Raw genomic sequence first — 26,884 nt, forward strand, 5'->3', positions numbered from 1 at the left:
ACCGCCGACCCAGCTTCCGGCAGGGCAGGCGGAGGGGCAGGTTTCTGGTTGAGAGCCAGACTCGATCTCCAGGTGCGTACACTGGCCCCTCACTGCGGTGGCGGTCGGCGCTCGTCTTCTGTCGACGGATGGCTCGCTGCAGATGGACGTGTGCAGCGTTCCACGTCTCCTCCGAGCGCCGCACCCACTCATCCACAGCAGGGGCCTAAAAGTCTCCTAAAAGCCCTGTCCGCCTCAGCTGACCACCGCAAGCGCACAGGACCCCCCTTCAGAAGGGACGTTATGGGAGCTGCCACCTGTCCAAAACCCCGGATAAACCTCCGGTAGTAATTCGCAAAACCCAAGAACTGCTGCACCTCTTTAACCGTAGTTGGGGTTTGCCAATTACGCACGGCAGACACACGGTCAACCTCCATTCTCACCCCTGACGCAGACAACTGATAACCCAAAAAGGAGACTGACTCCTGAAAGAACAGACATTTCTCGGCTTTGACATACAGGTCATGCTCCAACAATCTCCTCAATACTCTGCGCACCAGGGCTACATGCTCGGCCCGAGTAGAACTGTACACCAGAATATCGTCTATGTACACCACTACTCCCTGCGCCTGCATGTCCCGGAAAATCTCATCTACAAAAGATTGGAAGACTGATGGAGCATTCATTAACCCGTATGGCATGACGAGATACTCGTAATGACCGGAGGTAGTACTAAATGCTGTCTTCCACTCATCACCCTCTCTAATGCGCACCAAGTTATATGCGCTCCTGAGGTCCAATTTTGTGAAGAACCGTGCCCCGTGTAAGGACTCCGTCATGGTCGCAATCAGCGGGAGTGGATAACTATATTTCACAGTCACCTGATTGAGACCGCGGTAATCAATACACGGACGCAAACCTCCATCCTTTTTCTTCACAAAAAATAAGCTCGAGGACGCGGGAGAAGTGGAGGGCCATATCTATCCCTGTCTCAGAGACTCGGCAATGTATGTCTCCATTGCCCTCTTCTCCTCCTGTGACAAAGGATACACATGGCTCCGCGGGAGCGCAGCTCCTGCCTGGAGGTCTATCGCACAATCCCCCTGTCTATGAGGCGGCAACCGTGCCGCTCTTGTCTTGCTAAACACGAGTGCCAAATCCTCATACTCAGGTGGAATGTGCAGTGCTGGCATCTGGTTCGGACTCTCCACCGAGGTCGCCCCTACGGAAACACCCAGACATAGCCCCTCACACTGAGCAGACCACCCTTTAAGAGCCTTCTCTCGCCCACGAAATCGTAGGATCATGGGTAATCAACCAGGGAAGCCCCAGTACCACCGGATACGCAGGAGAGTCGATCAGATAGAGTTGAATCGTCTCCTCATGACCCCCTGCGTCTTCATCCTAAGTGGCGCCGTGACCTCCCTAATCAACCCAGATCCTAACGGACGACTATCTAGGGCATGTACAGGGAAAGGATTATCAACTGGAAGGAGGGGAATCCCTAACTCAACACAGAATTTACGATCTACAAAATTCCCAGCTGCGCCTGAATCGACTAGCGCCTTATGCTGGGAACGAGGTGCGACCTGTGGAAAACAAACAGGTATAGTTATGTGTACGACAGAAAGCTCTGGGTAAGTGGGGCGTCTACTCACCTGGGAGGACTCCACAATGTGTGACCTGCCGTCTCCCTCACCAGGGGACCCTCCCCAGCACCTAGCCGCGGTGTGCCCTCCGCGGCCACAGTTGGTGCAGGAGACCGCCCCCCTCGGGCTCCTTCTTCTCCCCACTCTAGCGCCAGCACCTCCGAGCTCCATCGGGCTCGGCTCGGAGGCGCTGGAGGGTGGAATGGGCGACCCCCACCTGGGACGTCCGCGGGTAGCGAGCAGGGTGTCCAGCCGAATGGCCATGTCCACCAACTGGTCAAATGATAGAGTAGTATCCCTGCACACCAACTCTCTGCGGACGTCCTCCCGGAGGCTGCATCTAAAGTGGTCTATGAGGGCCCGCTCATTCCACCCTGCATCTGCCGCTAGAGTCCGGAACTCCAGCGCAAACTCTTGAGCGCTCCTCATCCCCTGCCGGAGGTAGAATAGACGCTCCCCCGCCGCCTTCCCTTCTGGTGGATGGTCGAAGACCGCACGGAAGCGGCGGGAGAACTCCGCGTAGGTGATAGTGGCGGCGTCTATTCTCCTCCATTCGGCGTTGGCCCACTCCAACGCCTTGCCGGTGAGACAGGAGATGAGGGCGGAAACGCTCTCGTGTCCCGAGGGCGCCGGGTGTACGGTGGCAAGGTCCACTTGTAACAGGAACCCCTGACACCCGGCAGCGGTGCCGTCGTACGCCCTCGGGAGCGAGAGCCGAATCCCACTGGGTTCCGGTTGTTGGACGGGCGGGCTGACCGATGGTGATGGTGAGGTAGGTGGAGGTGTGGGTACATCGCTGGTTTCCCAACGATGGAGAATGTTCATCACCCGGTCCAGGGCGTGCCCGATCTGGTTAATCCGATCGTCTTGACCACGGAGACGCTCTTCCATGATGTCGGTGGGTGCTCCTGCTGATTCCATGCGATGGTGTGTAATTCTGTCAAGGGGTGGAGTGAAGTGAGATGTGGAATCACACGCAGGACACAGAGAATAAATCCAATAGTCTTTTAGTGAAGTCCTTCAAAACACGCCAACAACGGCCACAGGCGAAAAATGACGCACACTAAACTTGGCACAAAGCAAGTGTGCCCAAAGGCAGGACTCTCCAAATACAAATATGAAACAAGGAGAGAACAAAACACAACGACCAAAACTACCACACGACAGTAAAACAATTACACACAACACCTAAACTAAGACAAGGAACTAAATAGGGTGCCTAATGAGACTAAACACTAAACAGGTGTGACAAACAGACAAAACCAATCAAACATGAAACATCGAACGGTGGCAGCTAGTACTCCGGAGACGACGACCGCCGAAACCTGCCCAAACAAGGAGGAGGGGCCGCCTCGGCCGAAACCGTGACACTGTTTTTCATCCTCTCCTTCTAATCAGGGGCTAATTCAGACCTGGGACACCAGGTGAGTGCAATTAACTACCAGGTAGAAATAAAAAACCGAAGTGTTTCGGCCCTCCAGGACCGGAATTGAAGAACCCTGGTTTAGGCCTTTCAAATTCTAAGAGAGAATAGCTAGCGTTGCCATTGTTTAAATGTTTTTTTATTTTTATTATTTATTATTAATGATGTAATTGTTATCTTTAGTGTTAATAAGCCCATGGATGTGAAACAAAAATAATGATAATCCCCACCCAGAACCCACCCTGTGAACCATCCCCCCCTTCCCTAGCCCACACCTCCCTAGCCACAATACCCTTCCCTAAACCCCCTCCCTGGGCCCCAGCCCTCCATCCCCAGTTCCCCCCGCCCTACACTATCATTACAGGGTTGCAGCATAACGGGAGTGGCAGCCTTAAATATGAAATCTCTTAAGCAGCATGTTTTGGGGGATCTTAATTAAGGTATTGAGAAATAAATAAACTAAAACATAAAATAAGTAAACATTTACCCCTTCAGACCTATAAATGTAAGTTTGCAGACTTATTGAGTTAGGGTGGGTAATGAAGAAAAAAAGAAGAGAAAACATGTATGCTAAATATAACAGAAATGCAAGCCTAATCAGTCAAATAGGTTGGCTTTAGGAGTAATAGCTCTTGAGCTATTATCTTCATTATTATTAGCAATATAGTTTAAATGATCTTAAACATAAATGTACCCTCAATTTGTATTAAGCATTTAGGCACTCTCTACTATGTACGAAGAAAGACAAAAGAAGAGGGTATGTGCAAGAAATGCATTCTATAATCTTCACAATAATTAAATCCCTGGGAGATAAATTCAGAAGTGTAAACAGAGAGGGAAAGCCATACAAAAATAAACAATAAAAAAACATATGGAATTGTGTGATATACCATATGGGACTGGCCATCTATCCTAAACAGTTTAGTCCATTGGGATGCAATGCACTGTAGCACCACAATGAAGCAGCCCCAGCCTGTATGACGCTTCAATATATTGTCCAAGTCATCATTGTCTAAATGTCCTGGACCAGAGGCAATATAATGAGAACGAAGTCCAATGTTCAGCAATAATAATAATAATAATAATAATAATAATAATAATAATAATGTGTTCCTTTTACCCAATTGAGGGGGGTCCTCATTGTCTTATGCTGAGCCAGTCAATTTGGGGTTAGCCTAGATCTGTCGGCTCGTCCCTTCGTGTGTTGGGCTTGAGTTGCTTCTTGAAGAATTCTTGAGCCTCCTTGGCAGTGGAAAACATGTGTTGTATTCTGGAAGGTTAAGATGAGTTTTGCCGGGTGGATGAAGCCGCATCTCAGGTTTAGCTTGCGTAGCTGTAATCTCACCTCGTTGTATGTCACCCTCTGTTTCGGCAGTTCGGCACTCAGATCTGGGTAGATGCTGATCCTCTTCTCCGCAAAGGTCTGAGCCCCCGATTCCATTGCGAGGCGAACAATTTGCCTTTTGACTTCAAAACCGTGGATTCGTACAGTCATACACTGAGATCCGTTCCAAAGAGGACCCGTGCGCCATGCTTCTCCTGACAAAACAGTTCATAGAAAAGATTGCTCATGAAGGAAGTTGGGTTGCCCGCTTCCACACCAGTTTCAAATCCTGTGACCCACACATTGAATTTACGGGAATGATTTTCGAGTGAATGTGTTTTCTTTTTTAGGAGAATGATTTCCCCTTAGCTTAGTTTGCGCTGTCGCCCCTCTGTCACATTGGCTGCAGTTTCCAAACTTTCCACTTTAGTTGAGTAAGTATCCACATTAGAAGTGAGTAGTACAAGAGATGCATTTATTGGTTTTAATTGCAAGTCGAGGGAAGAGGTCATTTCCTCACAAACAATCTCTACGGGTGTTGAGATCTGCCATGTTCTTACAGGTGAATTGTGAATGGACAGAATATGCCAGTAGCTGGAGGGAAATATACCTCTTTCCTCTCGCTCTCTACTCCCCCTTCCTTATCTCACCTCGTCTCTCTTCTCAGAGCCCTGGAAGTGTTTGGCGACATGTTCAGGCAGCATGTTGGTGACCAGTGCTTCATTCCAGAGCCTCATCTCAAACACCCTTCTGGTCATGCACCTCAATCTTCCACAAGAACAGCTTCTGTGACTGCCTCTCCACCTAGGTGTACAGTGGCTTGCGAAAGTATTCACCCCCTTGGCATTTTTCCTATTTTGTTGCCTTACAACCTGGAATTTAAAATGATTTTTGATTTACACAACATGCCTACCACTTTGAAGATGCAAAATAGTTTTTATTGTGAAACAAACAAGAAATAAGACAACTTGAGCGTGCATAACTATTCACCCCCCCCCCAAAGTCAATACTTTGTAGAGCCACCTTTGCAGCAATTACAGCTGCAAGTCTCTTGGGGTATGTTTCTATAAGCTTGGCACATCTAGCCACTGGGATTTTTGGCAAAAAAAACCATTCTTCAAGGCAAAACTGCTCCAGCTCCATCAAGTTCGATGGGTTCCGCTGGTGTACAGCAATCTTTAAGTCATACCACAGATTCTCAATTGGATTGAGGTCTGGGCTTTGAATAGGCCATTCCAAGACGTTTAAATGTTTCCCCTTAAACCACTCAAGTGTTGCTTTAGCAGTATGCTTAGGGTCATTGTCCTGCTGGAAGGTGAACCTCCGTCCCAGTCTCAAATCTCTGGAAGATTGTAACAGGTTTCCCTCAAGAATTTCCCTGTATTTAGCGCCATCCATCATTCCTTCAATTCTGACCAGTTTCCCAGTCCCTGCCAATGGAAAACATCCCCACAGCATGATGCTGCCACCACCATGCCTAACTGTGGGGATGGTGTTCTCGGGGTGATGAGAGGTGTTGGGTTTGTGCCAGGCATAGCGTTTTCCTTGATGGCCAAAAAGCTCAATTTTAGTCTCATCTGACCAGAGTACCTTCTTCCATATGTTTGGGGAGTCTCCCACATGCCTTTTGGCAAACACCAAACGTATTTGCTTCTTTTTTTCTTGAAGCAATGGCTTTTTTCTGGCCACTCTTCCATAAAGCACAGCTCTGTGGAGTGTACGGCTTAAAGTGGTCCTATGGACAGATACTCCAATCTACGCTGTGGAGCTTTGCAGCACCTTTAGGGTTATCTTTGGTCTCTTTGTTGCCTCTCTGATTAATGCCCTCCTTGCCTGGTCTGTGAGTTTTGGTGGGCGGCCCTCTCTTGGCAGGTTTGTTGTGGTGCCACATTCTTTCAATTTTTTATAATGGATTTAATGGTGCTCCGTAGGATGTTCAAAGTTTCTGATATTTTTTTAAATAACCCAACCCTGATCTGTACTTCTCCACAACTTTGTCCCTGACCTGTTTGGAGAGCTCCTTGGTCATCATGGTGCCGCTTGCTTGGTGGTGCACCTTGCTTAGTGGTGTTGCAGACTCTGGGGCCTTTCAGAACAGGTGTATATATACTGAGATCATGTGACAGATCATGTGACACTTAGATTGCACACAGGTGGACTTTATTTAACTAATTATGTGACTTCTGAAGGTAATTGGTTGCACCAGATCTTATTTAGGGGCTTCATAGGAAAGGGGGTGAATACATATGCACGCTCCACTTTTCCGTTATTTATTTTGTAGAAATTTTTTAAAGAAGTTATTTTTTTCATTCCTCTTCACCAATTTGGACTATTTTGTGTATGTCCATTACATGAAATCCAAATAAAAATCCATTTAAATTACAGGTTGTAATGCAACAAAATAGGAAAAACGGCAAGGGGAATGAATACTTTTGCAAGGCACTGTATGTGTGTGTGTGAGAGAGAGAGAGAGAGAGAGGTGAGGAAGAGGAGGGTGGGGTGAAAGAGAGAGAGAAGTGAGGAAGAGGAGGGTGGGGTGGGGTGAAAGAGTGAGTGTTTAAATCAAGCTCATTCAGACGATTGTTGTCAGGGGAATAAGTAAGAAGATCAAGTCTTTCTCAGTTTGTATTATTAGAGGCTGATGCTCATTGAGGTCTGACTCAATCTGAATCTGAGGTGTGATTGTGAGGATGGTCAGGAGGAAGTGACTCACATGTATGGCAAAGTAGTAGAAGCTTATCATCATGATAATGATCATCACTGTCATCAGGTACTCGGAAAAGACTATAGACGTCCTGAGGACAGAGAGAAGAGGGGGGAGAGAGAGAGGGAACATATTGAGTATCCACGGCTTTATACTTTACCTGCCAATTTAACTACCATGTAAATATATGTTTTTATTATATACACCTTAGCACCACTTGAGAGGTTACCTGCACCAGTCGCCACGAGCGACAGCACCGCCATGTAGCTGTAGTGTTTGTGGTTCTCGGCGCAATCTATCCTCTCTTTCCCCTTCTCCTCCCCTCTTACGTCTCTTCATTCTCTCTCTCCAGCAGCTCCAGGTTCAGTAGTCTGTTCAATTCCTGTTCACTATCCCTGGTGTTTACCTTCTTGTTTATCTGATTGTTATAAATAGGCTCACAGTGAAATTCACACAATTAGTCAAATCTAAAGGAAATCTGAAATGGTAAAATAAAAAAATCAGGGTCACAGTGTTTCTTGGTAGTCTTCAACAAATCTACCTTGAAACAAAAGTATACACCTCACACACATGGTTATAGGCTTAATAATGTTGAAATGTATTACATTTTGAGTTTGCATCCCAATATTACACCTTATATACTGTACATCACAGAATACTGAAATATGACAAAACCATTTGACATAGAAACACCAGATTTTCGGCGGGTTTTTTGAAATAATGTTTATTAATTATAAAATTATGAAAAATATGAATAACATTCCACCCATGAGGCAACTAGGTCATTTGACTGCAGGAAAGGGCTACGAGTTAGGCGTACCTGTGTGTCTTCCTGTTTGCACTCTATGGGCGTGGCCCGGACTGAGCTGACGCTCCAATTGGTCTCTGTGGTGTTAATCAACTGGGGAGAGTTTCCATTCTGAAAAATGAGGGGGGAGACAGAGAGAGAGGAATATAAAACATTTAATTGACAGAACCATGCCAGACAGAAAGAGCTCATCTCTCACCACCCCGTTGACCTTGGTGGTTTCCATGGGGACCAGCAACAGGTAGGTGTCTATGCCTTTCTCCAGCAGGTACTCACACCTCTCCCCTCCGTTTCCCGGCTCTAGGTCAAACTCTCCATGGTCCTCTTGGACATGTGGACACGCCTGGAGAACACGTACACGTACACGCACACGCAGGCAGGCAGGCAGACAGACAGGCAGGCAGGCAGGCAGGCAGGCAGGCAGACAAGGCACACACACACGCGCGGCACCATAAGTGACACTCTAGTGACCTCTCCATGGGCCAATGGCCTCTCTTACTATACATCTCTTACCCAGGTATTCCTCCTGACTCCACAGTGACATCATTGGACCAGACACCAAACTGCCACCTCCTCTGTCCCAGCAGCCGTCCCAGCACAGTGCCTGTGTGCACCCACACACATGTCCACCTCCCTCTTGGTCTTCTCACACACATACCTAAGAGTGGAGGGGAAAGTGATCAATTCCATTGAGTTTTTCTATATCCAATCCTTTTCCAAATTCTACACCCCTCAAGCTCACTCTTTCACCCTCCTCCCCCAACTATCCCACCCTTTTTCCTCTCCTTCCTTCCTCTTTTTCCTCCCTCTCGTCCTTCCCCTCACTTACGAGATGGCCTCCACCAAGGCCCATCATGATGGAGCAAGCTGTGTGGTCGTCACAGTAACCAGGCAGGCCACAGATACAATAGTAACAGTCTCCCAGGATCTTGATAAGCAACTGGTGGTGTTGCTGTATGGAGGGAGGGAGGAGAGAGGAGAGAAACAATGACAGACATTATATGAATGTGAGTATGTTATGAGCTGTGTGTGTTTGTGAGAGAAATAAACAGTGTATTTTAAAAACAGCACACGGTAGTATCCTTGAGGGAGAGAGAGGTGAGTCGGATGAGTGTGAATGTCTCATAACATGACATACCTCCCGAGTGGCGCAGTGGTCTAAGGCACTGCATCGCAGTGCTAGCTGTGCCACTAGAGAGATCCTGGTTCGAATGTAGACGGCCGCGACCGGGAGACCCATGGGGCGGTGCACATTTGGTCCAGGGTAGGGGAGGGAATGGCCGGCAGGGATGTAGAGCATGGCGTTTGCAACGCCAGGGTTGTGGGTTCGATTCCCACGGGGGGCCAGTATAAAAAAATAATGTATGCACTCACTAACTGTTTATTGCTCTGGATAAAAGCGTCTGCTAAATGACAAAAAAATATATATATGTATATATTGTTGTGAGAGATGAGGAGAGGGAGAGAACGACTCAAGGAGAAGGGGAAAAACAATGCCATGGAGAGACAAGGAATAGAGAGAGACTCACAGCAGCCAGCTTGTCGAAGCGGGCGAACAGTTCGTTGAGCAACATGACCAGCTCCTGTGCACTACACGCTAAGGAAAGCTGGGTAAAACCCACAATATCACGAAACAGGATACTGCAAGAGAGAAATGGGGGAGGGGGAGAGGAGAAGGGGAGTCAGAGAAAACAAAATTGCTTAATAGGTTCGCTCAATCTCCATGTTTCAGAGTACAGATTATTGTCATGGAGTACTGGGAGTATTTCTGACCGACTTCGCATTACATTAACATTGTCTGACCTGTCATTCTCGTGGCGGTACATGTACATGGTGTTGAACTGCTGTTGTACTTCGTTCTGGTTAGCCTGTTTCTTCATACCCTCCAGCATCACACAGCGACAGAGACAGTTTGTGTGTGAGTGCGTGCGTGCATGCGTGTGCATTGTGCGTACTGTATGTGTGAAAGAGAGGAGTGGAATTTCTGTGAACATCCTTTTAGGGCCATGTCACCATGGCAATGTGAAGCAGTCAGATGTGTTCTGATTGGCTGGCTGCACCCATCTCTCAGAAGCCTCCATTGCCTCTTTGGCACTCTGGGAATTATCTCTCTCGCTCTCTATAGGGCCCAAACTGTTTGCTCCACAAATAGTAGCAGTCAGGGACAAGCATAAGAAAGGATAGAGGATGGAGGGAACGATAATTGGCTCATCAGCTGCAGTGAATTAGGGTCGACTCAGTTAACTTTACAGTAATGACAGAGGGAGTGTGTGAGGGGTTGAACATGAGAGAGAATGGAAAGGAGAGAAGGAAGATAGGAAAAAGGCAAGAGATGAAAGAAGGAAGTGATGGAAAGAGAGGAAAGAGACATTAGACTTGGTTCCACAACTCTGTATACTTCAGAATGTATGTGACCAACTTAAAGCACCCAACAGTTGCACCTCCCTAACGAGGCCTCCACTGTGAAGATAACAACAGTCTGTCTAATCAGCCCATTAGCCTAGTATTGATGCAACCAAGAGAGTTTCCGGCACAATGTCAAAACTCACTTGGTTGCATCAAAGCTACATTAGCTCAGAGCCACAGACAACAGACTGTAATTCAAGCAGCACTGAGTGTTCCAGCACACTGCTAACAGCTAGAGGTGACAGCACACCTGTAAAGTCGTAATAAGTCAGTGGGGCATCACTAGGGCATCAGGGCACACACATATACACACACGGATGCAGATGTGCACACAAGCGCACACACACACGCACCTACCTGCTGGATACATAGCCGCGGGAAGTAGTTTGGGGGTGGGGGTGCTGCGATTTTTTGCGTCGACGGGGGGGGGGGGGGTGACTGCACACAGGTATAACACCCAGTTAGCCAGGAGCTGGGGGAGAGGGGCAGATGGGGGAGGGATGAACATATCAACATGTTGCTGAAAAGGAAGTCGTGACTGACTGAGGTTGTGAGGGGTGCAGTGGGAGCATTGTGTTGCTAAAAGCCAATTTATGCTTGATCCGAAAATGTGGTCGGAGGCGCTGTATGGATGGTGTGATGCAATTGCGAAGCCTCCGGAGGCATGCAGAGGCCAAATTGAGCTCCGTACCGCATCACTGTGCGCCGCCCAAATTATGTAACAACGCGGAGGGCTCCGTATAGCTCCGCATTGACATGATTGGTTGACGGTAGGTGGGGGTGGGAGGTCCTGTATAAACACAAACTCACTTCCTTGACAACTTCCTTCACAACAGCTCTGCTCTGCTCAGTGAAGCACAAGAAGTATAAATGCCCTGACTTCTGCAGAGGCCGTATCGCAGAAAATGCTGTATGGCCACTGCAGAAGTCAGATTTACCATGCAGAGCCTTTAAGTGACAACTCACTGAGCACAGTGAGCAGGTTCAACAACCATCATCCAAAAATACCCTCAGCTCTTTGTCCCACATATCCCTGCACAGCTGGCTTGCCTAACCTGACACACAAAGGCAACTGATTAGCTGAGTTTAGAGTGTTGTGTGATGTTTTAGGTCTTCACACCTGTATCATGCCCTCTCTCACCTGCCAGTGTTTCACTTACACCTGCACCCGCCTCCCATTCTGCCCACCCCTCCCAATCTCTGCACACGTCCACCTCATCCTTACCTGTCTGAGCAGTATTGTTCCCTACAGGCTGTCCTGGTGCCTCTGTGCGATGATGACCCCCAGCACCAGGGTGTGGATCCCAAAGGACAGGGCTGTGAGCAGCAGGAGAGGGACCAGGGTCAGTGAAAGGGACCAGGGTCAGCAAACAAGAGAAGCTGAAGAAGGCCTGCCAGCCCGCCTTGTCACTGGCCTGGTGGAAATGCTGGTAGTTCAGCCCCAGATAGCACAGCATGTGCACGGCTATCATTAGCCAGAGTATGTATGGTACCTTACCAAGTGCAACAGACGCCGTGGGGAGCTTGCACAGCCAGCACAGCGCATAGAGTACAACATCCGCCGCAAGGATAACTGCCGGTACCACGACCATTGTAAGTTTGTCTGTCGTGTACACCACTGCACACATGACGAGGTCAGCAGTTGAGAAGCGCGGCAAACACCACCAGCACGAAGAGTTTCCTGTTGCTCAGTGGTGTAAAGTACTTAAGTAAAAATACTTTAAAGTACAACTTAAGTAGTTTTTTGGGGGGAATCTGTACTTTACTTTACTATTTACAGTGAGGGAAAAAAGTATTTAATCCCCTGCTGATTTTTTACGTTTGCCCACTGACAAAGACATGATCAGTCTATAATTTTAATGGTAGGTTTATTTGAACAGTGAGTGACAGAATAACAACAACAAAATCCAGAAAAACGCATGTCAAAAATATTATAAATTGATTTGCATTTTAATGAGGGAAATAAGTATTTGACCCCTCTGCAAAACATGACTTCGTACTTGGTGGCAAAACCCTTGTTGGCAATCACAGAGGTCAGACGTTTCTTGTAGTTGGCCACCAGGTTTGCACACATCTCAGGAGGGATTTTGTCCCACTCCTCTTTGCAGATCTTCTCCAAGTCATTAAGGTTTCGAGCCTGACGTTTGGCAACTCGAACCTTCAGCTCCCTCCACAGATTTTCTATGGGATTAAGGTCTGGAGACTGGCTAGGCCACTCCAGGACCTTAATGTGCTTCTTCTTGAGCCACTCCTTTGTTGCCTTGGCTGTGTGTTTTAGGTCATTGTCATGCTGGAAAACCCATCCACGACCCATTTTCAATGCCCTGGCTGAGGAAACGAGGTTCTCACCCAAGATTTGACGGTACATGGCCCCGTCCATCGTCCCTTTGATGCGGTGAAGTTGTCCTGTGCCCTTAGCAGAAAAACACACCCAAAGCATAATGTTTCCACCTCCATGTTTGACGGTGTGGATGGTGTTCTTGGGGTCATAGGCAGCATTCCTCCTCCTCCAAACATGGCGAGTTGAGTTGATGCCAAAGAGCTCGATTTTGGTCTCATCTGACCACAACACTTTCACCCAGTTCTCCTCTGAATCATTCAGATGTTCATTGGCAAACTTCAGACGGGCCTGTATATGTGCTTTCTTGAGCAGGGGGACCTTGCGGGCGCTGCAGGATTTCAGTCCTTCACGGCGTAGTGTGTTACCAATTGTTTTCTTGGTGACTATGGTCCCAACTGCCTTGAGATCATTGACAAGATCCTCCCATGTAGTTCTGGGCTGATTCCTCACCGTTCTCATGATCATTGCAAATCCACAAGGTGAGATCTTGCATGGAGCCCCAGGCCGAGGGAGATTTACAGTTATTTTGTGTTTCTTCCATTTGCGAATAATCGCACCAACTGTTGTCACCTTCTTACCAAGCTGCTTGGCGATGGTCTTGTAGCCCATTTGAGCCTTGTGTAGGTCTACAATCTTGTCCCTGAAATCCTTGGAGAGCTCTTTGGTCTTGGCCATGGTGGAGAGTTTGGAATCTGATTGATTGATTGCTTCTGTGGACAGGTGTCTTTTATACAGGTAACAAGCTGAGATTAGGAGCACTCCCTTTAAGTGTGTGCTCCTAATCTCAGTTTGTTACCTGTATAAAAGACACCTGGGAGCCTGAAATCTTTCTGATTGAGAGGGGGTCAAATACTTATTTCCCTCATTAAAATGCAAATCAATTTATAAGATTTTTGACATGCGTTTTTCTGGATTTTTTGTTGTTGTTATTCTGTCTCTCACTGTTCAAATAAACCTACCATTAAAATTATAGACTGATCATTTCTTTGTCAGTGGGCAAACCTACAAAATCAGCAGGGGATCAAATACTTTTTTCCCTCACTGTATATCTTTGACTACTTTTACTTTTACTTCACTACATTCCTTAAGTAAATATTTGACTTTTTAATCCATACATTTTCCTTGACACCCAAAAGTACTCATTACATTTTGAATGCTTAGCAGGACAGGAAAATGGGCCAATTCACACACTTATCAACAGAACATCCCTGGTCATCCCTACTGCCTCTGATCTGGCGGACTAACTAAACACACATGCTTCATTTGTAAATTAGGTCTGAATATTGGAGTGTGCCCGTCTATCTGTAAAATTAAAAAACAAGAAAATTGTGATGACTGTTTTGCTTAATATAAGGAATTTTAAAATGATTTATACTTTTGCTTTTGATACTTAAGTATATTTTAAATGAAATACTTTAATACTTTTACTCAAGTAGAATTTTACTGTGTGACTTTTACTTGAGTCATTTTCTATTAAGGTATCTTTACTTTTACTCAAGTATGACAATTTGGTACTTTTTACACCACTGCTGTTGCTGCCGCCGGAAGTAGACCTGGCAGAGCCGCTCGAGGGACTCAGCGCAAAGGTGAGATGCATGACGCTTGGCAGGCACACACAGCAGCCGGGCGTATGACCTGCCCCATGCCCGTTGCTGAACATTGTCCTGAATCGTCTATGTCTTGGGGAAGGAATGGAGGATGGAGCAAGGAGGTAGGGAATGGAGAGAATAAGGAAGAAGGGAGGGGGTGGTAGTTCTCATACATCCCTAACTAAACCCAAACCCAGCCCTGCATCCTCCTAATGACCATCCTCACAATCATAGACAAATGATACACACCTTGATTTATCCTTCAAGTTTATTGGTATTTGTTAGGCCATTAACCGGGCCATGGTCAGCAAATAATGTCAATGCACTCTGTAAAGTCTCAGTAAAGTACAAATACGTGCACACACACACACACACAAACACACACACACACCCTGAGAATTAGCTGAGATAACACAGTCTGCTGCTGTAAGCCACTGTCTCAGGCTCCCATTCCACATGACGTTTTTCCCAGTGCCACTACCACTGCCACCAGTACTCCCACTGTCCCCAGTCTCCCCAGTGCAGCTGTTCCTAGCGCTGCTGTTCCCAGTGCCCCCGCTCCGAGAGGTGCAGCTGCCGCGGTTACCGCTTCTATGCCGATTCCTCCTATCAGGCTGGCCCCTGTGAGGACCTCATCCCTCAGTTTAATCTGAGTGTGGAACGGACTCTTTGGTGCACCCAGTATAAAGGCCCACACTGCAACAAAGGTCACTGTTATTAGTTCCGCTGGTCCCAGAGTGACAGTTCCCAGTGCTAGACCCCAGAAGCCTAGCACCGCACCTACTGCTACAGAGCCTAGAACTACTAATGTAGTCTCTCTGGTTCTAAATTCTGGTCCCGCAGCGACACTCGCGGCCCCCAGTGACACCCCTGCAGCCGTGGCTCCCCCTAACAGAGCCCCTATGCTGCCCCCCAACCCCAGCAAAGAGCATACTGGGAGAATGAGTCTCAGGGCACATGAGGATGTCACTGCCGCCCCCACCGCCACCCTCGCTGCCCCCTCTGGTCCCAAACTCACCACAGCCACTGTTCCCAGAGCAGCTCCTAGCAGTCCTGCAGCCAGCGTCCCCACCCACAGCACTGACCCCAGCATCACAGTCACCTCTGACCCTGATCCATCTGTACCCCCCGCACCCACACCCATTGGGAAACCCACTATTGCCACGACAACTGAGTACAGCAGTAACCTCTCTGACCATTTGCTGTTTCCTTCGGCTCTCTGCTGTGTTCTTCTGTCTGATACGGTCTTCAGTAGGGCACAGAGGGACGAGGCAGCAATGCCCATAGTAAATAGTCCTGTGATGACGCCCATGCGGCCCAACACCACACTGAGGTAGAGAGTGGAGAAGATAACGGAGAGGACTGCGGTCATCTCATTCACGTAAGTGTAAGGGTACACTAGCAGGACCATGATGCACTGGACCAGGAAGTGGCCCCACACGGGGAGGGCGCCCAATAGTGTTCCAGTTGCCACGGCTCCCACCGTGATGGTGACCCCTCCAGCAATCTCCGCCCCCTTCGCTCTAGCTACACCTCCTCCTTCCCTCCCCATCTGTCGCATCACCATGGAGCCGAGGAGAAGTCCGGTTCCCATGGACACCAACGCCGTAGTGAACACCAGGCACGTGGCTACCGCTCCCACCCCCGCCACGCCCACCTCTCCTGCTGCTCGGACGGCGGTGATCATAAGTGGTCCAGTTGTGGTCAGGTAGGGTTCGGCTGCAGCCAGAGCTGTCTCTCCGAGGGCGAACCCAGCCGCTACGCTCCTCAGGACCACCTCCACCGTTCTAACCACACCTAGAAGGAGAGACAGAACATGATTCTCTACTTTACCACTGTGAGTATGAACAGTTCTGGGAGATCTATACCCACTGTGAATAGACCTAGAGTCTACACAGAGACCACTCATATTGTCCACCAGGTGTCAGTGAAGGACAAGAGTAGAACAACCAACACTAGAACGCCCCGAGGGACTGTCACTGAGCTGAAAAATATATAATGTGAATAGATAGTGTATCACTATGGAATACAGTCACGTGTGGGAAATCTGTTAAACAGGCCAGACAACAAAACTGTCAGTAATACACTCTTCCTTCCTTGTCAAGACTAGACACTGTCACTTTATATGGAAACTGAAACCACGATGCACCCTTGCGCCCTGTCACTACACGCTGAAATTCAAACCTGAAAGAGTGACTGAATTAACCGAAAAGTCAACAAACAAAACAGACCATTTCTGTCCAGAGTGTATGACGCACAAAGTAGTGGCTGCAATATTCCAAAGGTGTTTCTGATCAGGGTTTATTGCACTTATCTCAACTCCCAGTCATGCCTGCAAGCTCCCTAGGTTGTTTACCTTAAAAAATCTGGTTCTTACTAAACCTATTGGATAGAATATGTGCTAACAGTTACACAGAGAAAGAGTAAAATACAAATCAAAGTTACTTTGAGTGTTAAACTACTACAGAAGAGTATCTTACCATGGTCTGTTCTTGCCATAACGTTAAGTGGATCCATTGACTTCCTGTCTTTAGCTCCACCTCTAGGATTCTCATGATGTCACATGCGCTGCAGTTTTTCCAGTACCTAACACATAAAAAATATCTAAATATATATATATATATATCGTTTTTATTAGTGACCTTATTACTGTCATTCTTGTTATTAATGTATGACTAGTTGACACATTTGTTTTACTACTACTCATTCTTAGACCCCCTTAACATCATAGAACTTGCAGTGCAAGTACGCCTAGGATATGTTTTTCAAAATTAATTTCTCAAGATTTTGTGTAGAGCAGTGAGTATGTCACGTGTCACATCTGCACTTCGAGGAAATGAGGGAAGGATGCACGTGTTTGAATAATATTCTAACACGGTTTAGGTTCTTTTACAACCGTCATTGCTTCCTTTCCTTCTCACCCTGTCCCCGCCCCTCTTTTGTCAGGTGACAACAACTCGCTGGATCATGTGATAACCGCTTCCTCAAATGTTTGATCAAATGTGGTTTGTATTATTTTCAAAGGCGAGCACAGGCGAGACACCAACCGGACACTCGTTTACAAGCTTAATTTTATTATTTTATGATATATTAACAAGCAAAAACCAGTGAGTATTGAATTCATTCTTGCATATTTTGATACAGGATTGGTGCTCATTGAAAGTCGACTCTTATTAAATATATCTGCATCTAAAGTTGCATAGTATCTGTATCAGGCTACTAGACTCCCTTTGAAGAACCAGTCAATTGTTACAATGTATCACTCTTGCCGGACTGTTAAGTGATGCGTAGCTACAGTAGCAATCCATGTCGCTGTTTCCTATCCAATGACTATATACTGTACGTTACTTCAACTATATATCAATACTTCAAACCAGCTCATATTTTCTCATGTAGGCTAATGCTCAGATTATCATGGTATTACTACTATCTATATGTATTTTCTGCCTAACTCTGGGCGATATAGTGTCATTAAGTTTTCAGTGTTGTATCTTTTGCATCCAGGTTCATCCTGATTCAATATTTTGCTTGTGCTTCAATGTGTGCATTTGCACAAACGTACCATTCCTTGGGTCCAGTTATGGTCAGGTGACTTGTACAGCTCAGAGGTATTATTAATGTGTCGTGTTTGTCTTATAATGATACAAGGTAAAACAGGTTAGTGTTATCTCTCTTTGTGTTCCAACCCCTCCTTCTCTCCTCCCTCGGCAGTTGGCACACCCAGTCAGTCATGTGAGTCTCAGGTGTGTCAATACACACAGCGCATTGGCTCTATTCAGTTATGCAGAATGTCCACAATACTGCAGAAAGAATAATGTATAGGACTAACTGGACTATCACATAGACTAATGTCACCTCCCTATATGCTGCACTCTGGCAGATAAGTATGCACATTCCATAGCACCAGGGTCATGTTCAATATGCCTATACAGAAGCAGATGTTTTCAAATGAAAGCCATTCATGTGCATTCCTTGTGTTTGGGCAAATCTGGATTGTACATCCAAGTTTTAGTGACTTTGTCCTGTAGCAAACGTCTTTCTCTTTCAGGAATGCGATTTGCAGTAGCATTGTGTGTGCTGGCGCTCTTTGTGGCCACCCTTGCCCTGGACAATGGTCTGATGAGGACCCCTCCTATGGGCTGGTTGGCATGGGAACGCTTCCGCTGTGACATCGACTGTCAGAACGACCCCAAGAACTGCATCAGGTAAGACAAAAATATGATTCTGAACTCTTCCCATTCTTGGGAATGCCTTTATCATAACAAGGAAAGGAGACAAGCTGAGGAAGAGATTTCTGAGCCAACATTGACACTTTGTTATAATTTACATTTACGTCATTTAGCAGACGCTCTTATCCAGAGTGACTTACAGTTAGTGAGTGCATACATTTTCATACTGGGCCCCCGTGGGAAACGAACCCACAACCCTGGTGTTGCAAGCGCCATGCTCTACCAACTGAGCTACAGGGGACTATAATATAGGCCATAGTAACTCCTGCCGTTTTCCTGTCTTCCTCTGTGTCGTCCCCCCACAGTGAGGTTCTGTTCCAGGACATGGCAGACAGGCTGGCTGAGGACGGCTGGAGGGAGCTGGGATATGTCTACGTCAACATAGATGATTGCTGGGCCTCCAAGGACAGAGACAGTAATGGACGCCTGCAGGCTGACCCTAAGAGGTAGGCTACTGGACGGAGAAGCACACACACACACGTTTTGTTGTACATTTTATAGTTCACTCACAAGCACTGTTAATGTTTACAACTTTATTTCACTTGCATCTCATGTATCTTATCTATGTATTGCCTACTGTCAGGTGGGATTTATCTATATTGAGGTTGTTGACATATATTGGACCAATATATTGAGGTCACTGACTTGTCAGTCATATGATACTCATATAGCACATTCTCCATTCTCTCAGGTTGGGGTTTATTGGCATTATTGTGCCAAGTTGTTTATTTATTGGTGTGGGGTGTTAATCTGTGTGTCTATGAATAGGTGTAACATGTCTGCCTAACCTGTGTATCTTTAACCTCCTCTCTCAGGTTCCCAAGTGGCATCCCCAAGCTGGCGACCTACCTTCATGACCGGGGACTGAAGCTGGGTATCTACGGGGACATGGGCACACTCACATGTGGGGGCTACCCCGGGACCCCCCTGGACAAGATCACTATAGACGCTCAGACTTTTGCTGACTGGGAAGTGGACATGCTGAAGTTTGACGGCTGCTACTCCAACGCTACGGAGCAGGAGCAGGGTGAGGTGGGGGTGAGAAAGGGAGGAGAGTTGGATGAATGAGTAAGGGGAGAGTTGGGGATGGACATGCTGAAGTTTGAAACAGGAGATAAATGGTTTACTCAACCCTCAGCTGCTTGCTTGACAAAGATGCTGTTCTTTCTTATAGGCTACCCTGCCATGTCAAAGGCTCTGAACGCTACCGGACGCCCCATTGGCTACTCTTGCAGTTGGCCAGCCTACCAGGGTGGACTCCCACCCAAGGTTAATCAAATAATTAAATATTTTTGTAATAAGGATTGGTTAATATTTGCTGTAAATCAATCCAGTTATATACAGATCATATATGTAAAAAAAATTCTAAGTTGACCTCTTCTACATTTATTTCTCAGGTAAACTACACACAGCTGGGAGAGATCTGTAACCTGTGGCGTAACTATGGTGACATAGAGGACTCGTGGAATAGTGTGCTGAGCATTGCTGATTGGTTCTTCAACAACCAAGACGTTCTACAGCCCGCAGCTGGACCTGGCCGGTGGAATGACCCTGACATGGTCTGTCTTTGTCAAGCTGTCCATTTGACTGTAGACGAAATGTTGCTATTCAATAAATTAACCAATTTGTCTTGCATATTCAGTGAGGAGATGACCGAGTATGTTTTAACTTCTGGCTGAACTGACTGTGTGTGTATTCTAGCTGGTGGTCGGGGACTTTGGGCTCAGCATGGATCAGTCTCGGTCTCAGATGGCTCTGTGGGCCATCATGGCTGCTCCTCTCTTCATGTCCAACGACCTGAGGACCATTAGCAGCGGGGCACGCACCATCCTGCAGAACAAGGTGGCCATCGGCATCAACCAGGACCCCATGGGCGTCCAGGGTAGACGCCTGATCAAGGTAAGACCCACATATATTCTATAGTCTTATCAGGGTGAAATACTCCTGAGTTGTGTTGTTGAGCTGTATGTAAATATCCTCAATGTTATTATTCTCTCCTCTTCTCTCTTCCATTTTCTCTCTGTACCTTGCTTCCCGTCTGATTCTCAGGAGAAGAGTGGTATTGAGGTGTTCTGGCGCCCTCTGTCTGATAAGGCCAGTGCTCTAGTGTTCTTCAGTCGTCGTACTGACATGCCTTACCGCTACCAGACCTCCCTGGGCAAACTCAACTACACCACTGGCAGCTACAAGGTCAGTCTAGTCCCGGTTTCTCTAAGTCATATTGCTGGCATTGCCTCACACATGCGATTTCATATCTCCTTTTTCCTTAATGTCCCTTACTCTCCTTCCTTCCTCATCCCTTTCTCCAGAGCTATGATGTGTTTGCGGAGCGCGAAATGCCCACACTGAAGGACTCCACAGAATTTGTTGTGTCCATCAACCCCTCGGGCGTTGTCATGTGGTACATCTCGGCCCCTGCTGGCCAGGAGCAGGAGAACGCCCACGTCAGGGGAAAGCTCAGGGGACACGCCTTCCATCGCCATGCCAAGGGTATCTCTCCCATCTTAATGTAACTGTCCCCCATTGCCTTTGATGTCTCCTCAAGATGATACTGGCTCTGTCTCTCAACTCTACTTTTTCACTAATCCAACATTATAATGTATGCCATTTAGCAGACACTTTAATCCAAAGCGACTTAGTCATGCGTGCATACATTTTACGTATGGGTAGTCCCGGGAACATTCACATCAATGAATACCTCAAGGAAGGGAGCAAATTAGTTATTTCCAGAATGGACAGAGCAAATGCTATTTTAATGGTGTCCCACAAAGATGACAGCACTCAATACTCAGGAATGTTCTAATTATGCAAGTTTGCAGTCGACAGTGTCCATGATGCTGGTCACTGCCACTGCACTTTCTTATGATGTTAAGTTTTAATTTAAAGGTGCTCTTATTTTTGTTGCACTAGGTTTTTAATGTTCTGGATTTAAGGGCTCTGATGGGAAATGTATTCAAGGAATATCAGGAAATTATTAGATATTAAATTATTGATGCAGTGAATGATTTTTGTATTTTCTTAAGCCTTCAAAAACCAATAAACACTTTTTTTCCAGTGTGCATTTTGTATTTTTTTTTACTTTGTTCCTTTGGTCTACTCACTGAAGCAGTCCTGACTTTCTTTAGATTTAAAAAAAAATGTTATTCTTTACTTGTATGTGTTGTACTGTTATTCAACTTTTAGTTGCCAAGTACAGAGAGAGATTGGAATGGAAAGAGCTGCCAAGTACGGCCTACATGTAGTAATAATCAAGGTCTACACAAAATTGAAAGGTACGAAGGCAATAGATTGACTGAGCAGTTTTAGTTTGTAGAGGACACAGAAATACACTACTACTACTACTAGTCAGAACCCTCCACCTAGCTCTGACAACAGTGGATGATGTCACAGACCAACTGCCCACAGAACTAGAATGAGATTCTATTTCTATGCAACCACCATTGTGATGTGTGACTGATGTCTGAGCGATAGAACTCTGCTGCAACAGAATTGTTAATCACTTTGGACTTGCAAGCTCAATAGATTTAATTCAACCAGGAGCCCGTTTCCCAAAATATGCTTTTGGGAAACTGGGCCCAGTTCATTTTGAAACGCATTTACTATGGCAGAATTTCTGAATTACTTGAAAAAGCTTCCAGTTCAGAAACCTGTTTAGAACCCTTTTCAGAAGAATGTCTATATCGTCCAACAGCCATTGGCCACCACCGTCCCCCAGAACCTGGGTGCCTGCAGCTCCTTGGCTCCCAACCCAACAGCTCCCACCCAGGGAACACCACTCCAACAGCTACAATGGTACACCTAACTTCAACAGGCCTTCTGGGACAGCACCTTTCAACAGGCCCATGGAAACGCCATCCCTCAAAGTGGCTACACCCACCACCTCCTAGTGGCTACACCAGCCCATCCCTTCCAAGTTGGTTCATCCAACCTCCTGTGGCCCAGCCCGGCTCCAGTCCTGTAAAGGGACATTATATTGACTACATGGACCGGACTAAGGGACCACAGGTGGACACCAGGTGCTTCCCTACAGTGGCCTCATCCCTTGAAGTAGAGCCCATGGTAGAGGGAAAAAGGAGTCAAGAGGAGGAATGTCTCAGGAAGAGAAGGAGAAGCTTCCTGGAGCCTTATGCCAAGAGGAGGTGCTAGGACTAGGAGGCCAAGAGGGAGAAAGTCAGACCTCCATCTCCTCAACCTCATTAGACAGTCAAGTTCTTCTAGAAAGCTTTAACTTCCATTAAGCTGATAGCTTAATTTGTCGGACCACTAATGATCTTTAAAACCCACAATTGTGGTGTTTATATCTACACGGGGCAGAATGGATGCATGTGCCAAAAAACAGTTTATTTGATCCCAGGCCACCACACAGACAAGGCTAATAACGTTTTTTATAAAACAATCTTGGGTTCACGCCACACACATTCACGCCAACTATACGCTCAGTCCCAGAGATAGCACTTGCTGCAAGAGGGTTGTTAAGATGGCCTCTGCCACCACCCATCAGTCGCTCATCTGCCATTGGTTTGTGTGTTTGTTCGTTTGGCAGTCGTTCCTCGTCATCCGTTGTCATCAAGTGTGTGGCACCCAGCCCATGGTCCGGTACAGTGCAGGCGACAGAGGGGGGAGAGGAAAACGATTAGTTACCGGAGTGTAACTCCAGTTCTATGAGTGGAGCGGAGCCCCATAGGGGAGCTCTGCTCCTATTGGTTTACCCACTGCCCTAAGGCAGCATCAGCCTGAGACAAAATTATGCACACACCTGCAGCCAATAGGAGTACAGGTGTCCCTATAAGAAGGGATGCCTCCCCTCAATCAGCCTCCCGAGATATTTATCTTCAGCGAGACTAGAAAGGGTCGGCAGGGCCTTAAGTCCTATGGGGCTCCGCTCCACTCATAGAACTGGAGTTACACTCCGGTAACTAATCGTTCTATATCGTGGAGCTCCGCCCCATAGGGGAGCTCTGCTCCTATTGGTTTAAGGCGGAGCGTAGCGCTCCAAAATGTACTCCCTGCCGAGCCCAACACTTCCCATCAAAATGAAAAGGTCAGGCCTAGCAATGGCTGCAACCAATTCCCGCAGTACCGTAACCACTGTACCCATACAGGCGTCACAATATACCGCGTCATCGGTTAAAGACCCGCCCCACCTAGTCCAATGGCAACACCAATGACTAGTGGGCAGATCACCAGAATACAGGCCATACTAATCTGAACTAGCAGATAGATGGTACCTCAGTATCCTGTTACAATACTACCGACCACTAATGGAATGACACAAAGTGTCTCTCTACATTGTGTACACGGTAGGCCGCCTCACTCAATCAATGGACCCCAGAGATTAGTGGGCAGATCCCAGAACACGATTCATACTAATCTGAACAAGCAGATAGATGACATCACATTCTGTCCAATTGTCATGACCGGTCTAATAGTATCGTAACCCAGGTTACTACTATTATCCCTCATCATCCCGCCTCACTCCAGTGAAACACTGGTGGGCAGATCAATACATGACCTCTACTGTACTGAACCTGTCAGTCAGGAGTCATGCCAAAAATATGTCCTTCTATCGGAAGCGGACCTGATAGAGACCCTGTCTCCACGGTCCTGCATTCCTCTCCTCCTAGCTCAAAGTCTCCCTTCAGCCACGCTGAGTACAGACTGAGCCAAAGAGTTAGAAGACATATCCAAGAGATAGAAACGGATAAATGGAGACGGTGTTGACCATGACGCCGCTCTACATATATCCTCTACCCCTGTTCCTCTGAAAAGGGCAGTAGAAGCTGCTACTCCATGAGTGGAGTGAGCTCTGATACCCTGAGGCAACTGTCGCCCTGCTGCCTCATAAGCTGTCTCAATGCTCTCACAGAGCCAATGAGACAGACGCTGTTTCGAAAGTGGTCTACCTAGTGCAGCCGCACCATGACACACAAACAGCTGAGGCGATGACCTAATCGCTGCTGTGCGCTCAACGTAACACGCCAAGGCGCGTACTGGGCACAGGCCATGGAGCCTTTCTTCACTCCTCTCTCTATGAGGAGGAGGAGAAAAAGCCCACAGCTCCACGGTCTGTGATCTATATGAACTCCTAATAACCTTCGGCACAAATGCCGGGTTAGGACGTAACACCGCTCTGCTCAGATCGCCATTAATGGCCAGGCAGTCGGGTCTCGTCGAAAGAGCACACAAATCACTAACACGCTTAGCCGTAGTCAAAGCGAGCAACAGTGCTGTCTTCAAAGACAGCATCTTGAGGGGTATTTGATTCAATGGCTCGAACGGCGACTTACATAGCGCTTCGAGTACCAAAGCCAAATCCCACTGAGGAAGCGTGGCTCTAGGTGTTGGCCTAAGCCGCCGCGTTCCTAATAGGAAACATTTCACTAGAGGGTGGCTAAAGACATTGTCTCTGCCAAACCCCTCATGACAAGCTGAAATCGCTGCTGCAAACACCTTAATGGTGGCGGGCGATCGCTGCTTGTCAAACATAAGCTGTAGGAAAGAGAGAATACTCTCAACCTGACAGCTCATGGGGTCTACACCTTGTGTGACACACCATTGTGAAAACATGTTCCATCTACTGGCGTACATCTTAGAAGTGGAACTGGCACGTGAACCCTGTATGGTCCTGATCACTGCATCAGATAACCCACGGCGCTCTAGCCTGTCCCTCTCAGCAGCCAGGCCTTCAGTGGTTGGCCGATTATGGGCAACCGCCCTATCGTGCCCCCCGCCTGAGACAACGCGTCCCGTCGATGTGGAATTGGCCAAGGTGGCGCAATCAACATCTGACTCATCTCCGCAAACCAAGGAGCCCCTGGGCGATCGGGGGCTACCAGTATCACTGACAGCCGTCCTGATCTCACCCTGGCTAACTGTGGGAGAATGCAGGACAGTGGAGGGAATGCATACAGAAGAACTCTCGGCCACGGGTGATGCGCAAAGGCGTCTCTTCCTAGTGGCGGTTCTTCCTGTTCCCTTAGAGAGAACCATAGGGGACATTGCGCGTTCACACGTGACGCGAATAGATCTACCTCGGCTCTCCCGAACTGTTCCCAAATTTGGAGAACAATGTCCGGATGCAGACACCACTCGTCGTCTCGAGGACCCCCTCTTGACATGAGGTCTGCTCCTACGTTCAAGTAGCCCGGAATGTGTGCTGCTCTCAATGAGCGAAGGTGCTCGTGAGCCCACAGCCACAATTCCTCTGCCGCCCGATGGAGAGCAGGAGACCTGACTCCTCCCTGGCGATTTATGTGGGCTACTGTGGTCCGGTTGTCTGACCAGACCAGCACATCGCGACCCCGAAGGGTAGACGCGAAGTGGGTCAAAACCAGTCGAACCGTTTCCAACTCCAAGAGGTTGATGTGGCGACTCGAAGGAGGCCACACACCTCCTATCGCTTGGGTCTGACATGTCCCTCCCCATCCCGTCAGAGACGCATCTGTGAACACTGGGATGTAAGAGGACACTTTGCCTATCGGGACTCCGTGCGTGAGAACGCGCAGGTTTCTCCAATAGTTCAGATCTGCACTGAGCGAGAGGGGAACCACCACCAACCGATGACGTTGATGCAACGGGTCTAGTCTCAGTTGGGTGAACCATCGCTGCATCCTGCGCATGTGCAGGAGTCCCAGCGGAACCACAGAGTGGGCTGACGACATGAGACCCAAGAGTGACATGATCGACAGCGCCGTCACCGTGTGATTCGGACGACACTTCCTCAGGGCTAGCAACAAGGCTACCCTTCGGGGGTCCGAAATTCGAGCCCTCATCATTACAGTGTCTAGCTGTATCCCCAGGTAGACAATCTGATGACTGTGCCAGGGCGTGCTCTTTTTCCAATTCACAGCGAACCCAGAGACGTGTGAGATGAATCACTGTCTGTGTTGTGTGAGTGATCGCCAGCTCTGCTGACGGGGCGAGAACCAGTAGGTCGTCTAGGTAGGCTAGTAGCCGTATTCCCTGACGACGCAACGGTTCCAATGCCGCCTCCACACACTTGGAAAACGTGCGAGGTGCCAGGGCGTACCCGAATGGCATCCTCGTGTATTCGTACGCCACCCCTTGAAAGGCGAATCGCAGAAACTTCCTGTGACGCGGCTGTACCGGCACATGAAAGTACGCGTCCTTTAGGTCTATGCTCGTACAAAAGTCTCCTTTCTGGACACATTCCAGCAGACGTTTTGTCGTTAGCATTCGAAAGGGCCGTTTGGTTACGCTCTCGTTGAGAATGCGTAAATCCAATATTGGCCTCATTCCCCCCGTCTTTTTTGGCACTAGGAAGTAGGGCGAATATAGCCCCTTGTTTCATTGCTCCTGGGGAACCACTGTGACCGCCTCCTTCGCCAAAAGTTCCGTAATCTCTGAAACCAGAGCGGCCACTTTTTCAGGCGTTTTCATCACCGTCTCCACCACTCCCCTGAATGGGGGTG

The 26,884-nt window shown here is 47.6% G+C and overlaps 2 protein-coding genes and 1 pseudogene across 2 annotated transcripts; 1 reads left to right on the top strand and 2 right to left on the bottom strand.

Moving 5' to 3' along the window:
• Nucleotides 1-6,947: 6,947 nt before the first annotated feature.
• LOC121552137 lies at nucleotides 6,948-14,294 on the bottom strand (annotated as a pseudogene).
• A 179-nt stretch (nucleotides 14,295-14,473) lies between these two features.
• Nucleotides 14,474-16,771, bottom strand: LOC121552322. Its single transcript, XM_041865139.1, has 2 exons — nucleotides 16,704-16,771; nucleotides 14,474-16,020 (listed from the first exon to the last, which is right to left on the bottom strand). Exons 1-2 carry the CDS (start codon nucleotides 16,738-16,740, stop codon nucleotides 14,663-14,665), a joined length of 1,395 nt encoding a protein of 464 aa, XP_041721073.1. The 5' UTR covers nucleotides 16,741-16,771; the 3' UTR covers nucleotides 14,474-14,662.
• Nucleotides 16,772-17,198: 427 nt separating this feature from the next.
• On the top strand, nucleotides 17,199-21,511 carry LOC121552400 (alpha-N-acetylgalactosaminidase). The gene is made up of 9 exons (XM_041865301.2): nucleotides 17,199-17,330; nucleotides 18,272-18,428; nucleotides 18,758-18,898; nucleotides 19,268-19,479; nucleotides 19,627-19,721; nucleotides 19,850-20,011; nucleotides 20,154-20,351; nucleotides 20,502-20,642; nucleotides 20,762-21,511. The coding sequence occupies exons 2-9, from the start codon at nucleotides 18,274-18,276 to the stop codon at nucleotides 20,963-20,965; spliced, it is 1,308 nt and encodes a 435-aa protein (XP_041721235.1). The 5' UTR covers nucleotides 17,199-17,330; nucleotides 18,272-18,273; the 3' UTR covers nucleotides 20,966-21,511.
• Nucleotides 21,512-26,884: the final 5,373 nt, after the last annotated feature.

The sequence above is a fragment of the Coregonus clupeaformis genome, chromosome 36 (assembly GCF_020615455.1).
Source record: "Coregonus clupeaformis isolate EN_2021a chromosome 36, ASM2061545v1, whole genome shotgun sequence".
NCBI lineage: Eukaryota > Metazoa > Chordata > Actinopteri > Salmoniformes > Salmonidae > Coregonus > Coregonus clupeaformis.

Coding starts and splice junctions, on each gene's coding strand:
- LOC121552322 (XM_041865139.1), bottom strand. CDS start 16,740: ATGGATCCACTTAACGTTATGGCAAGAACAGACCATG. Junction 16,021..16,703: donor TATGGCAAGAACAGACCATG/GTAAGATACTCT, acceptor CTCTCCTTCTAG/GTGTGGTTAGAACGGTGGAG.
- LOC121552400 (XM_041865301.2), top strand. CDS start 18,274: ATGCGATTTGCAGTAGCATTGTGTGTGCTGGCGCTCTTTGTGGCCACC. Junction 18,429..18,757: donor GACCCCAAGAACTGCATCAG/GTAAGACAAAAA, acceptor GTCCCCCCACAG/TGAGGTTCTGTTCCAGGACA. Junction 19,480..19,626: donor CGCTACGGAGCAGGAGCAGG/GTGAGGTGGGGG, acceptor TCTTTCTTATAG/GCTACCCTGCCATGTCAAAG.